The sequence below is a fragment of the Coturnix japonica genome, chromosome Z (genome assembly GCF_054131305.1).
Source record: "Coturnix japonica strain WE chromosome Z, WE-NBRP24, whole genome shotgun sequence".
NCBI classification, from domain to species: domain Eukaryota; kingdom Metazoa; phylum Chordata; class Aves; order Galliformes; family Phasianidae; genus Coturnix; species Coturnix japonica.
Window position 1 is genome coordinate 14,967,360 of NC_140702.1, and position 15,108 is coordinate 14,982,467.

General features: G+C 35.3%; 1 protein-coding gene across 4 annotated transcripts in view; it reads left to right on the forward strand.

Annotated features, from left to right (window-relative positions):
• The window catches only part of SLC12A2 (solute carrier family 12 member 2), a 48,990-nt gene extending 34,107 nt beyond the window's left edge, over positions 1-14,883 (forward strand). For 2 of the 4 annotated variants that reach the window (XM_015849662.3, XM_085528957.1), the window contains 11 exons: positions 978-1,118; positions 1,308-1,414; positions 2,849-2,928; positions 4,233-4,373; positions 5,065-5,112; positions 6,707-6,829; positions 6,995-7,106; positions 7,576-7,662; positions 9,766-9,901; positions 11,077-11,144; positions 11,945-14,883. In XM_015849662.3, coding sequence (XP_015705148.1) covers positions 978-1,118; positions 1,308-1,414; positions 2,849-2,928; positions 4,233-4,373; positions 5,065-5,112; positions 6,707-6,829; positions 6,995-7,106; positions 7,576-7,662; positions 9,766-9,901; positions 11,077-11,144; positions 11,945-12,080 — 1,179 coding nt within the window. In that variant the 3' untranslated portion in view covers positions 12,081-14,883. The remainder of the gene's footprint in view (positions 1-977; positions 1,119-1,307; positions 1,415-2,848; positions 2,929-4,232; positions 4,374-5,064; positions 5,113-6,706; positions 6,830-6,994; positions 7,107-7,575; positions 7,663-9,765; positions 9,902-11,076; positions 11,145-11,944) is intronic. The other 2 variants (XM_015849663.3, XM_015849664.3) reach the window with 2 other exon arrangements.
• Positions 14,884-15,108: the final 225 nt, after the last annotated feature.

Genomic DNA, 15,108 nt, shown 5'->3' on the forward strand with positions numbered 1-15,108 from the left:
ACAGCGGTTATTTCTAGTTATTATTAACAGTTATTTCCTCCCCTCTTTCTGTTTCTGACCAGTCCTGAGTATTTCACTAACTTTTCATTGTTACTGTAAGGATGTGAGAGTTCTGGGAATAGGGAGAAGGCTTGTTCTTCAGGGACATAATTTCAGCGCTTCTTGCTATTTTACAGAGGGGAAACAAAACAAAACATAATCACTTTAAGCACAAGAACAGAATGTGTGTATCATGCACTGAACAACAGTGACTGAGGGAGACAGAAGAAAGCAAACTTCAGAGAACTGTTCTTCAAAATCGTGTTGTGATGAATTGTCTTAAATCAAGGTGGTTGTTGCACTACCACCTGTCCCAGAACTGCAGTTAGCAGCAGTGTAGCTGTTGCATCTTTATTAAATGTTACTGTATGCTCTTCAGTGCACTTCAGAACCGTGAAGTTTTTGCTAGACATTTTAATGCCACTCTTTTGCAGGCGCAGTACTAAGAACACCTAAACAAATGCAACCTTTAAAGTGTGACTTTTAATACAAACCTTGATTACTCTTATATATGCTTCAACTTAACCACGTTTTCTAAATAAGGCTTCTGATCTTTTTTTTAAAAAGATTTTTTTTTTTTTTTAAAGTAAATCAGGTTAGTGGAATCCACAATTGTATGCTTTTAAGATGATATTGCCCAATTCTGTTTTCAGTAACGTAACTTCAGTATTTTGATGTCTAGGAGGAGCACAGTGATGTGTGCTGATGCAGGTCAGTAAAGAAAAAATTGAAGTAATGACTTTGCAATATGTTCTATCTATGGTCATAAGCAGAATTGCAGTCCTGTTTTTAGACACGTTTGATTTCAACTCTAGCAGTAAAGTAGCTTTAGGAAAAAAAAAAAGAAACAAACAAAAATGAAAACCACACCAAAAACAGGGCTTTACTTCTGCTCATAAGTCTTGTTCACTCTACTTCGTGTCTCCTTCTTTTGAAAGGGTCCTCGGAGGCAAGCCATGAAGGAGCTGTCAACTGATTTGGCCAAATACCAGCGATGGCTAATTAAAAACAAGATGAAGGCTTTCTATGCACCAGTACATGCAGAGGATTTGAGGGATGGGGGACAGTATTTAATGCAGGTGCACCTCTTTTTTTTTCTTAATGGAAATGGGGGCATTGTATGTCAAAAAGCAGAAAATACTTTGAAGTATTTTCATTATGTAAAGTTCTTAAAAATAACTTCTCAAATCTTTATTTTCTGCTTGAAATAAATAATCTTACCTTTATTTCAGTAATGCGATTTTAACAATATATTATGTTCTCCTTAGGCTGCTGGTTTGGGTAGAATGAGACCAAATACTCTTGTTGTTGGATTTAAGAAAAACTGGCGACAAAGTGACATGAGAGATGTTGAAACCTACATTAATTTGTTCCAGTAAGTAGAAAATGCAGAGAGGTTGCATTTGTTCCATTTCAGTACATTTCTTAAGATGTGAAAAAACTTCTACTTCAATGTCTTTTTTACATAAGCTCTCCTCCTGTCTTTCAGATCAACTTGTCTATACTGCTGTACAGAGAAGTTAGGTTTTTTTCCTGATAAAGAAATTATATGAGCAACTCTTTATTGCTTCAGCAGACCAGATTTCCACATAACTCCTGCATTCAGAAGGAGTTGTGGCAGTTGTCTGAGATTTAACTGTTCCTGTCTTAAGTGAAAGAAGCAGTGTCTTATATGTCTGCTGAATTCATCAGACTATTTTCTGTTCAAAGTGGGGGTTTTCTTACTACTTTTTCCCTGTGCAGACTGAGTGGAGGGAATGAATCAACTGTGGGGCTGAAGCTTGCCCTCTTTTAAGATATTTAGTGTAGATGGATTGCATTGATGCCAAAAGTAAAAAGTAGCTAAAAGGTAGAAGAGAGGAAATCTGACAGTACTTTGGTAGTACTGAAAGGCAGACCAGTTCTGTCTGAAAATAGTATTGACTGCTACTGCTAGCATTTTAGAAAAACAGAGCTTTTGCATTTATGTAGAGGGCTTTTTTCTTGGTTTCCTAACATAATGTTAAACCTGTTCCATCTGTGCTTTGCACTTATTTATTATGCCTTTGAAAGAATGATGGAAAGGGATTACAGGCAGATACTAGAAAAGGAAAAAGCACACCCACTCACACTTCCAGTTCCTAAAAAAAAAAAAAGAGTACAAAATAGATTGGGAAAATTGGCAGTGTGTTGGTTAGTACTTGGGTTTGCTTTTTTACTTTATTCATAGTTTACTTTGAAATGTCTTGTACTTGGAGAGCTCTTGTGACCTGCCCAGTCAAGTGATTCTCTGGGCATTCTTTTTGTCTTTCATTTCACTTAGCCTTTAATTCTGGCTATTACTCTGTTTTCTACAGTAATTAAGTTTGCTTTTCTAGCTTTTTGTCTTTAAAAGAGTGAGTTTCTTCCCCATCAGGTACAATAGAAATAAGTGTCTAGTAGCTGTTTTCGTTATAACTTAAAACTTCATAGATTCCTTTAATACCCAAATGTCTTGGAAGTTCATAACTATCAGTTCAGGAAGATCTCGAAAGAAATCCATTCTTTGATGTCTCACTTTCCAGCATCATTTATATTTTCCAGTTTATCTTGTCATCGTCTGTGTGGAACTTGAAGGACCTGTTACTCTTTTATCACTGTTCTATATAGGAGAGAGAGGAAAGATAACCTTTCTGTCTGTTCCTTTGGAATTAAAACTGAAATTGTAACAAATGTATGACTTGGGAATTTAAATAGCAACATTTAATCATTAATATTTGTCTACAGAGTGCATGTAAAGTAGATCTTCTGTGAAAGGGGTAAAATGTTTTGTCTTGTTTACTCTGTTTAGCGATGCCTTTGACATTCAATATGGTGTGGTTGTCATCCGCCTAAAGGAGGGCTTAGACATTTCTCACCTTCAGGGGCAAGGTAAGATTTTGTTTCCTGTCATTATCAGCTGTTACTCTCTTTTGAAACCATTTTCTGAAAATACTAAATGAAAATGGTTTATTTAAAAAAAAAAAAAAAGTGGAAAAAAGTCAAGACTCCCACACCACTCTTTTCATAGAATAAAAACCACTGGAATGAGTAAAGCTAAAATGTATAATAAAAATAACCCTTGTTGAGCAATAGAAATACTTTTCTGTGCATTTCAACTATCTGTGTTTGTAAGCTGTAACTTTCAAATACTTCAGTATTCTTTCTGAAATGCTTTGAAGATCAAAATTGGCATTGAGTTATTCTAGTTGTGGGCTGCCTGATCAGGTAGTATGGGTCATGTGTCTCTCACTCCTTCAGTGTACCCCGTTACTACATACTTTAGAGACCTCAACAGTAATCTGTTGGGTTTCAAGATGTGTCAGGTATTAGTACCCACTGAGGCAATGAGTTTGCTTTAACTCTGGCAGTTACCAAACAGCTTCACTGGAGCCTTGCCTGGAAAAAAACTGAGAAGCATTTTGTTTCGGGATCTTGTGTAAGGATCAACTTCCACTTGGAATTAGAATTTACAATCTTTTTTTGCATGGGAAATGCTTCATCAAATACTTTTTTTTAAATTTTTTTTTCCTTTCTGATTGTAAACAGAAGGAATCTCAATGTGAGATGTAACCAGTATTGTAACTCCATTAACATGATGGTAAAAATGCAGTGCTTTTGTGGTGTGTTTCAGATTTAACACATCTTGTCAACATTATGTTTACACTGTCTGGATTTCTGTGCTTGCTGGTAACAGATACCAAAATCCAGTACTTCTAAGAGGATTTTCCTCTTGTGGGAAACTTAACCACAATGTGAAATACTTCTAGCAGTTATACTACTCAGTTATATTTAGCTCCCACTTTCAAATTCTATTTAAGCTAGAGGTCCTGTCATTACATTGCTACACATCATGTTAATGGTAATGAGCACAAACATGACATTTGTCCTAATTCAGTGTTTGGTAGCTCTGCTTGATATTTAGCCTTCAGTAATGTATTCAAAGCTTAAAATTTTGGAAGTAGAAGGAGATTAAAGCTCTGTTCAGAGCAGGTGCATTTTTTTGTACTCAGAAGCTGTTCATTTGTGGTAGAGGTTTATTTTTGTTATTTTCCCCCTTTGCCATAGCATGATAGGGGCAGTGGGATTGAGCTGTTTAGCTAAATGAAAACCATCTAATTATAGTCACAGACCTCCATCTTATACTATTTGGGACAAGTCAGTGGTTTATAATGCATTTCTTTGCTTTCCCAAAGAAGAGTTACTGTCATCCCAAGAAAAATCTCCATGTTCCAAGGATGTGATAGTGAAGGTGGATTATAGCAAGAAGGCTGAAACAGACACTTCTGTAGCTTTTGTGCCATCGTCTAGTGAGAGAACTCCTGCTCCACATAGAGGTAACTAGCTAAAGTAGCTAACTGCTAGTTAGCAGTGAAATTTGAGTTCTCATTCTTTCTCTTGTTTCCTCTTCAGTCCCTCTCTCCTTCTGATGTTTTTGTTGTATTTGTGAAACAGAGAAACTGTCATTCTTTTTGGGGTGCTGATATCTAATAGCTCAAATATTTTGCTTACAAGTATGTATATCATATTTTTATGACCTAAATAAAAATGATGATGGCCTAAGGCCAGCACTACCTTTTTTTGTTTCTTAGTTAATGAGATTGAATGCCAATAAAAATTGCTTGGGAATTGGGCCTCACAGCTGTTTGTTAGCAGCATGATTAAGGCTGGTTAATTCATGATGGTGGTTTTCACCTCAGGCTTGAGTATATTTCTATCTGCATGTTAACTAACACAAATCATCTGGGATACTTGACATGACAATAACCAACTTTCTTCTTCTTTTGCAAGTAAAACTTTGGGCTGACTTAACTATTGAGAAATATGATTAAGTTACTATTGTGTTCAAATACAAATTATTCTCAGAACATGGTAGACCAAACTCGTGTGGTTTTCTTTGTATGAAAATCCATTTCATTTTCATTTTTCTTTTCTTTTCCTTTGTTTTTTTTTTATACACTTGTACTGTTTTCATTAACATCACAGAGGATATTAACCTTTTTATTTTGTATCTTTAAAAATCTCCAGAGGAGGACGAGGATGGAAAGACTCCAACACAACCCCTGTTGAAAAAAGGCAGGCATTTTTCACCTTTTTGTTAAATCATACTTTCACGTTGTTAATTTCAGTTTTCCTTTTGTACTCCATCCTACACGTATATTTGAAAGACAGAAAAATATCAGCTTTGCAAGCTCAATTTGTTTCTTCATATTTGCTTTGAAACTTGCTTCATCTGTGGGGATTAGGTGTGCTCAGGAGCCTCCTAAGTTATTCATGTCTTAGGTATTTGTCGGAGTCAACTTGATTTGGGTACAGTAGATGTATTAATTATGTAGTGGAAGTGCCTAGTTGGTCTATTCAGTCATCTTCTAAATCTGTATTTGTTGCTTTGAGTTGTTCAGTAGTTTGCAAAGCAAAGGATAGTGTAGCCAATCTGTGAGATTAACATCTGAAATAATGTGAAGTATTCATTCAGATTAGCAGCATTTTCAGAGGTGAATTTTCACCTAGTTTATTTCAGACTTTTTTGAGAATTAAGCACGGTTTAGTGGGGGAGGGGGGGGGGGGGGGGGAGGTTCTGTTTTTTTGGGGGTTTGGTTTTTTTTTTTGGCCTTACCTAAAAAGCATCTTGTCCTATTTGATGTTTGCTTCATAATTTCAACATCTAGAAACCCTTGTTTTTTAATAGCATAATGTGAGATTACGCCCTAAGCCACAAGATGGCAGTTTGGAGAAACTCCCAGTAAGCAGTAAAGTAGAATACTAGTAAGTCAGGTACAGATATGCTCTAAATTTCAGAATAACTCCCAGCTCTTGTTAAAACTAGAATCTTAGCTAAGGGGAGGGAGTTAATTTGTCTTTTGTCTTTTTCAATTGTTATTTTAAAATATATTTTCATTAATGTAATAATGTATTAATGTAATTGAAAAAAGCCAGTGTTGTTGTCTTCTCAGTAAGTCCAATGACATCATTGCAGAAAATAACCTGTTTTGTGCTTCAGAGCCTAGCAAACACAAAATTACTTTTGCAGGTTATTCTGACGTTTAGAACTAGTTTTCTTTTCTCTTCTTGAAGGAAGAAGAATTTGAGGAAATATCAGTGCCCGAGGGAGCGGCATAGAGCTGTGTCAGGGAAAGGAGGGGCAGCTGGGGGTCAGGAAAAGGTTGTGCATCAGAGGGTGATGGGCGCAGCCCTGAGCTACTGCAGCTAAAGGACCACTTGTGTTTGGGTGGTCGTTTGTGGAGCCAGGGTTTGTGAGTCCTTTCCAACTTGGGATAATCTATGAAGAGCTGGTATTTCCTCATAAATTAGTATCTACATGAATTTCAGGGAAGTACTTCATATAAAAGAAGTAGCAACAACAAGTTGCTTAAAGTCCTGAAATATGTATGAAATGTAGTTGTCCAGGCAAATGAGTATATCAAGACCTTGCAATCCTTTATCAAATGTCTGCTAAATGATTAAGAGGTTTAAATTTTAACTACTGATCTTAGGATTTTCCATGCTCCTTAAATGTAGCAGTTTCTATCCATTCAGTTCAAATTTGGAGCTTAGGGAATAATGGTTTAAGTAAAAATGCAAAATATCAAAAACCAAATGCAAGATTTTAATATTATTAACTAAAACACTTTAAAATGAACATTTGTGGGATTTTTTTTTCTTTTTCTAGATTGGAGGACCCCATCTTCTCCTTTAAATGTGGCTGACCAAAGACTTCTTGATGCTAGTAGTCAGTTTCAGAAGAAACAGGGCAAAAGCAATATTGATGTCTGGTGGCTCTTCGATGATGGAGGTAATATACTTTATATTTTAAAACTGCTGGAAAGAATTACTAAGGTGAAGTGATTTGAAAATAATTCTTAATAAATACTTTTCAGATTGTATATATACATGCTGCTGTTAAATTCTTATATTTCTGTATTTTCTGACACATTCCTAAATTCTGATCAAAATGCAGGTTTGACACTGTTGATTCCTTATCTTATTACAACCAAGAAAAAATGGAAAGAGTGTAAGATAAGAGTGTTCATTGGTGGAAAAATAAACAGGATTGATCATGACAGAAGAGCGTAAGTTTACCTTCAAAATTTTCATTTCAAATGCTAGAAGAACAAGTTAGACTCTTCTTAGTAGCTTTGTTAGTTGTTCTTTATCAGAGGTGTAGCCATATTCTGTTCCTCTTCAGAAAAGTGTTCCGTTGCCATTAAATAGTATTGGGCAAGTTATTTCAAAATAAGATATTCTTTTTGCAGCAGTCTAGCAGTAACATTTTTCTCTGGTTTCTAAGCGAAGAACTGCTTTGGGAGAGCTTGAAGGAAGAGTTCAAGGGAAAAGTTCTTATATTTTAAAACAGTTATGTTTGTTGTTAATTCTTAGCAGTATGCCAGCTTTATAGCAATACTAGTCAGATAATTTCACACTTAAGTTGCCTTTTTGGAAAAAAAAAAAAAAAAGTTTTCATTACCACATACTTACCTGTTTACCTCAGGGGAAAAATCTGAACGTGCATTAAGGCTTTTTTTTTTCTTCCCCATACAGAATGGCTACACTGCTCAGCAAGTTTCGGATAGACTTCTCAGACATTATGGTTCTTGGTGATATTAATACTAAGCCAAAGAAAGAAAAGTAAGTCTCAGAAAAATCCAGCTTGTTTTTGAATTCTTAATCTGTTTCATGAATAGAATACAGTTATTTCCAACATAATAAATGTGATGAAGGCGGCAGTGTGATATCTGGTGTCTCACAGAAATCTAGAAATTAAACTAAGCAAAAACTCTTGCATCTGAGAACAAACAATTTCTTATTTTTTCAGATCTCTAGCACTTAAATTGTTATATTAAACTTAATGCTGTCCAGTTGCTAAAAATCTGGAAAAATCTTCTTTAAAAAGAGAAATACTTGTAAAAATGCAAATTGTTAGTCTTATTTGCGTGCTTAGTTAAATGTAATGAAACTTCAGATACTCTGATCTGTTTTTCCGTTTATAATTTTAGATTAGCTTGAACTTGTAAGTTATCTAATTGTGATCATGTATGTGATAAGTGATTTTCAAGTTAAAAAAAATACAGATGGTGTGGAATATATCAAGTATCTAAAATGATAGATTACTGCTGCTGCTCTGATATGTTTGTTGTCTTGATTCTTGGGATTCCACTACTGTAAAATGTGCAAACTAAGAGATAGTGCTCATTTATGCATAAAAAGTTGAGACTGTACAATTTCAAAGAAATATTTCTATTTCATAGGAGTGCTTAATGAGCACTGAAATCATTTTTCCTCTGAAATCATTTTTCCCCTCTTTGAGAATGTTCTCTACAATAAATCCAAGAGCTTAAGACATCCAATTTGAGTTAACAGTAGCTGTAAATTAAGTAGAAAGATTATTTATACAGCACTGAAAACATTACAGGTAGTAGAATTCTGTTAATAAGGGGATGAGTTTCAATATAGCTGCATGGATGTTTAGGTGTAAGTACATTCTGTTACTACAGTATATCATAAATAGTGATTTTGAACTTTATGTACTGTAATTTTCAATCATAGAAGGTGCACGGTGCATTGAGTTTTTTATAATAAAAAAAAATATTGAAATTATTTATTTCATTGGGTGTAACACATACTTTTCAGTGTCCTCTACTAAACTTTTCATTGCTGTTCCTACCTCTCATCTCATAACCTGTTTATTCAAAGATGAGTTGCATTTCATAACATGCAGCAGCCCTGCTTTACTGTTGAAGTTTCATAACATGGGTAGAGAAAATAGGGCAAGTGTAGTGGAAATGCTGAGTCACAGCCTGAATTGAGCCCCTGGTGGGAAGGCAGGGCCAACCTAAGGAAACTCAGGTGAATGCAATGCACCTGAGTAACTGGAAGGGGTGGAGCCAGGGTTGGCAGTGAAGGGAAGAGGGTATTTCTCCCAGGAGATCCCTGCCTACCTGAAACCTTTAAAGTTAAGCAGCCCTTTTCCTTCATTTCTGTATCTGTGGCTGCTGGATTTGAACTCATTCTCATTTGCTGTAGTCAAAGACTTTGCCACCCTGCATTATCACAGTAGTTTCCATCGCATTATAGCACTACAGTAAGCTGCTTTGAGTAGAAATCAATATCCTTCTGTTCTTCAGAAGGTTTTCTTCTAAAGCTGTTGATATAACATCCAAGTAGTTTCAAAATGACAGCTCATATTCTTGAAAAATAGAAACTAACAAAGAGGAAATGCAATTGCTCTGCCTATTTGCATTTGAATGCCACTCTTAGGCTGTTATGGAAAGATTAAAAGAGCAGAATGAAACCAAAGCTGAAGTCCTAATGATGATAGCATGAGACCTGATAGTCATTCAGGGCTTTTTTTTTTTTGTCTCTGACCTGTAAATTCCTCTTAAAAACTTAATTTGGAAGAAACTATTCTAGCTTAGAAAATGTACAGTAGCTAGTCATGAGCTTTGAAGCAACTATAGTAAAATTCTTTAGCTAAAGTTATTGTTTTTTTTTTTTAAACTGTCTAAAGCTATATTTACTCACAGAAAACAGTGAAAGTAACTAATTGATGTTAAATTGCAATATCTGCCTTTACCTTTATTATGGTGTAGCTGACTCAATGTTACAAGTGCAGAAAGTTTGCTTTGTTTTTATATGTCAGTAAAGCTTAATTTCTAATAGCGTGAAAATCATTGTTGACATACAGAGTGGTGCCATGTCCATTTTTAATGACTGTTCATTTGATTGTTACAGTATTGCAGCTTTTGAAGAAATGATAGAGCCTTTCAGACTTCATGAAGATGATAAAGAGCAAGAAGTTGCAGATAAAATGAAGGAGGATGAACCATGGAGGATAACAGATAATGAACTTGAGCTTTATAAAACAAAGGTTCTGTATTCTTCAGCATGTTGTTTTAAACACTGTAAAACTTCTACTGTATTTATGCCTGTAGTGCCATCAAGCTGATTATTGCTATTTTTTGTTTTCTGTAGCTGCTTTAATGAATAACATCCTATAAGAGGACGCAGATATAGACAAGAATCTAAAGAAAGACTGAAGAAACCTTGAGAACATAAGGGCTCTTGCTTCCACAAGCATTGGAGAATGATTCAGCTGATGGACAGACAGCTGAATATGAGCCAGCAGTGTGCCCAGGTGGCCAAGAAGGCCAATGGCATCCTGGCTTGTATCAAGAATAGTGTAGTGAGCAGGACTAGGGAAGTCATCCTGCCCCTGTACTCGGCATTGGTGAGGCCTCACCTCGAGTACTGTGCTCAGTTTTGGGCACCTCAGTACAAAAGAGATATAAAGGTACTGGAGCAGGTCCAGAGAATGGCAATGAAGCTGGTGAAGGGCTTGAAAAATCAACCCTATGAGGAGAGGCTAAGGGAGCTGGGGCTGTATAGACTGGGGAAAAGGAGGCTGAGGGGGAGACCTTATCACTCTCTTCCAGTATCTGAAGTGTGCTTACAGTGAGAGCAGGGCAGGTCTCTTCTCACTGGTGACAGGTGACAGGATGAGGGTAAATGGCCTCAAGTTGCACCAGGGTAAGTTTAGGTTGGATGTTAGGAAACACTTCTTTCTATAAAGGGGAGTTAAACACTGGAATTGGCTCCCCAGGGAGGTGGTTGAGTCACCATCCCTGGATGTGTTTAAGAGCTGTTTGGATGTGGTGCTCAGAGATATGACTTAGCAGAGGGTTGTTAAGAGTAAGGGTACCATGGTTAGGCTATGGTTGGACTTGATGATCTTTGAGGTCTTTTCCTACCTGAGTAATGGTATGATTCTATGGTACTTTTAGTAGAAAAACTATATAGAAGTTGGCTTTCACGGTACTACGTTTATTTGCAGATTTTAAGCTTTTGCATTTTCTCAACCTAAGCCTTGGAATCAAAGATATTTAAAGAAAATGGACAAAGTTGCCAAACTAAGCTAGAAGTGCATGCTTTCTAGAAATAATTTGTACCAACTAATCGTTACTGTCTTTCACTTTTTTGAAGTGAATGAGCATTTTTTGTAGTGTCTAGAATATCTCTTCCTAACAAATTTTGTTTTCATTACAGACTTATCGGCAGATCAGGTTAAATGAGTTGCTCAAAGAACATTCAAGTACAGCTAATGTAATTGTAATGTAAGTAAATGATTTTTACTGTTATTCTGATTAATATAGAACACTAATATGAACTATAAATATATGTAAATACAGGTCAGGAAAAGTGCCAGGACATAAGATTGAATTGTAGAAATAATCAAGAAGATATCAATGCTAGCAATATTTTAGAACACTTTAGAATTATAGAGCTAGACTGCAAAAATGATAAGCCTTTTGTCTTCCAAAACTCTCAAGTCTTTCTCTGTGGGGCTGTTCTCAATGAGTTCTTCTCCCAGTCTGTACTCACATTCGGGATTGTCGCAGCCAAGTGCCCATTATCCCCATTTATGATATTTTGTTTTGTTTTGGTGACACTCATTCTAATACTGGTCCCTGGTTAGACTGCTTGTGGTACCATGTTAAGATAAAATTAGAACAGGGTAAATAGACTCAAAGCAGCTTTTTTGAAGGAAAATAGTATGGATACTCTTGAATGACTACACCGATGTGGGATTGATCATAAGAGGGGGAAAAAAATGCTTTTTTCAGATATTAAAATCCGGAGTAGTAATAAGATCTCCAAACTAAGACGAATTTCTCATTAAGCTGCTTGAATATTAAATAATGGTAGAGGGCCAAAAGTGAGGTGTGGATAGAGCCTGTTGTTGGTTAAGGTAACAAGCTCTTCAACTTACTGAATTCTGAGGAGAAAAAATGCAAAAAACAGAAATGTTAGGAAATTTGTCTTAATGTCTCCCTCTTTGCAGAATTGTACTTTCATTGTCATATGATAAAAGTGTTGTTTTGGTTTGTTTGTTTTTTCCTAATGTGAACTTTAGGAGTCTGCCAGTTGCACGAAAAGGTGCAGTTTCAAGTGCACTATACATGGCCTGGTTAGAAGCTCTTTCGAAAGATCTGCCACCAATTCTTCTTGTTCGTGGGAATCATCAGAGCGTTCTTACCTTCTATTCCTAAGAATACTGCATGCGAAACAGCTGTAAGGACATGGTACTTAAGTGCCCTGGGAAGAGTGACTGAAGTGGTCTATAGATTATTAACATCACAAAGGCAAAAAGTGACTCTTCTTTCACTATTTCACTGACTTGAAAGCACACAAGGAAAGTCAATGTATTTCTAAAGTTGTAACATCTTCAGTTTTATTCTATATTTTCTGTAATTTAATCTTACTTAATGGGGGAGGATTCCTTGTTAGACTGAAGAACAAGGCAAGCTTTTTGTTTGCTATTTGAATAGCAGCAATAAAAGTGTTTTATTTTTAATCAATGAAAGGATTATAGATTTATAAAAGCCTTTTAGCCTTGAGGTGCCTTCTGAAATTAACCAAATCTCATCCATGCATCCTACTTTGTAAATTTATATAGAATGTCAAAATCTGCCTTCAACTAAGACTTTAGATCAGACTTTATTTTTTAGTCTCTTCCATATTACAGTAAAAATGAATGCTGCTTTTTAGTCTTCCATTGAGTTATTAGTTATTAGTACTGTATGTTTTATATTGTCAGAAAGTTTTGTTGTTTTTTTTTTTTTAAATTTTATTTTTATTATTATATCTGTTAGATTCTAAAGAAACGTGAGAATTGAGGCAGGTCAGTTGAACAAAGACAAATCCTTGATGTTGTCTGGACTTCGTTTGATTTTTAACTGTTACAAAATAGTTATGTTTCATAATAAAGTTGTGTCGTCAGAGAGGATCCTATTTCTCAAATTTGACATTGTGGTCTTTTTTGGTGTTAGTTTGAAATACACAGCTATGAAATTAGCTAGTGGTGGTGAAGGATGCTGTATAAATCTTTAGTTCTAGTATGAAACAATTCATCTTGCAGACTAAGGCCATTCATCTTAAAATTGGAAGAACGGACCTGTCCTATTTCCTGGCCTATTGATGTTTTGGTGTCACTTAGAACTTATTTTTTGAAACAAAATGACTTAATGCTTAAATGGGGATAATATGAGCAACGTGATACTATCTAACAGAAAACAGTAAACACTATATGGAATCTTGCTATCCAGAAAAGAAAAAAAACAAAAAAAAAGCAAAAGCTAAAGAGTTCTCTCACATTTCTCTACAAATGGTTTAAAGGACCACTAGTTACTAGGGGAGATGTTTTTAGTCAATTCATTCAGTTGTCAGAAAATATACCTAGTCTTATTAAAATATACTCAGGTTTGATCATCTGCCAGGTTAGATTTTTTCCATGCATTCTACTTTATACATTTTCTATGTTCAATCAAGAAACTGCCAATCTTGTGTGCCCTCTCATTGTATGTTTTGAACTTCATATTTTAGTCTACTATATGAACACCTACACAAGAAATTACACTTGGGCCTTTATATGGAGGTTAGTAACGTGAACTGTTTTTTAAATTCCTATATATTTTGGATAGAAAGGATTGCCTAAAAACATTTCACAAGCTTTTGATATTAGCGTTGGTCATGCTAAGAGATCAGTTTACCAGTGCTTCAGTGACTTTCATTTAAGGACACACGTTAAATACAAGATCAAGGTAAAATGTAACTGTTCCTTTTGAAGAATAGAACAATTAGTCATTGTGTGGCAACGTAAAGATTCAAGTTATGATTCAAGATTAAAAAAAAAACACACATGTATTCTACACAGTGCGGTATACACTGTCAATTTCTTGGTGAACTGCAAAGTTGTTTCTATTATTTTCGTCAATTGGATTTAAGTCTATTGAATCATTTTGCCTAAACAAGAACATGCATGTATTGCTGCTAAGTGTGGGATAACTGATGCCAGCATGAACCCAGCTTCTTACAGTAAAAACTATGGTAAGACAGTTTGCAGTAAAAGTTCTAGTTCCTTCTAAGTGAATGGGAATCAAAATTAATTGCAGGTTTCACTATGGTTTTTTGGGAAATATGAATGTCACATTGTGTATATGGAACCATTGCCATGTTTCTCTTTGTTTTGTGGGTTACGCTCTTTTGAACAGACAGACAGTAAGGCATAGACTTAGTGCTGCTATCTTAAAAATAAAAATTGTGCACAGGTACACTTATTTAAAAGGTTTTTTGCCCATTCAGGAAACCATTGCTTGTGATCTGTAACACAGAAACCAAATGAAGTGTGTGTATACATGCATATATGTGTATAAAATTATATAAAATATATCTAGATATGCATACGGGGATAGTTAGGGTGATGTCTGTGAAATACTATAGGATGCTTTTCACATATGCACTCTCAGAAGTCCACTAACACTAGGCATGAGGTCAACTTTCAAGATTATTTGCTACACTAAAACTTCAACTGTTAATAGTAATTGTTAGCAACAAATGTTAGTTAGTGGCAGTCACTCTTACTTCTGCTTTGATTTTGACGCCAAATTTAGTTAAGTTCCAATCGTGGTTAATTACTTGAAAATTGAAATATCACTGACACATGGAAATTCATACTTTTATAGATTAGGTTTCTTTGTATGGGTTTAGAAAGACAGCAATAGCTGGAGAAAATCAATTATTTATTTGCTCACTCTGTATTTGTATTTAGGTTTCCTTTTACATACATTCTTTTTATATGCTTTTCTGACATTGCATATTTAAAAATAACTGAAAATAATTTAAAGGTTTGAGCGTTTGTGGGTAATGACCCACTTGGTTTGAAGATGTAATATTTGATACTGTACTGTAACTGTCACACACAAATGCTTTTCTAATGTTTTAATGTAACTATTGCAGTTAATACTTTGTACCATGGGGATGTCACTGCAATAAAAGGAAGTGAATTCAATACAACTGAGTTGTCTAACAAAGCATATTTTTATTGCTGGGGGTAGCAAATCGCGTTCACAGTAAGTGCTGAGTTTTAGCTGGAATGTAACCATTTCAAAATCTGTTTCTATTACTTAGGTAATGTGTGAAGGACATAATTCTATCACACTGGTAGCACATTGGGGTATGAGGAAATCTAACTTTAAAAGCACAGTTAGGAACAGCAAGTACACAGAGTAACTGAAGAAC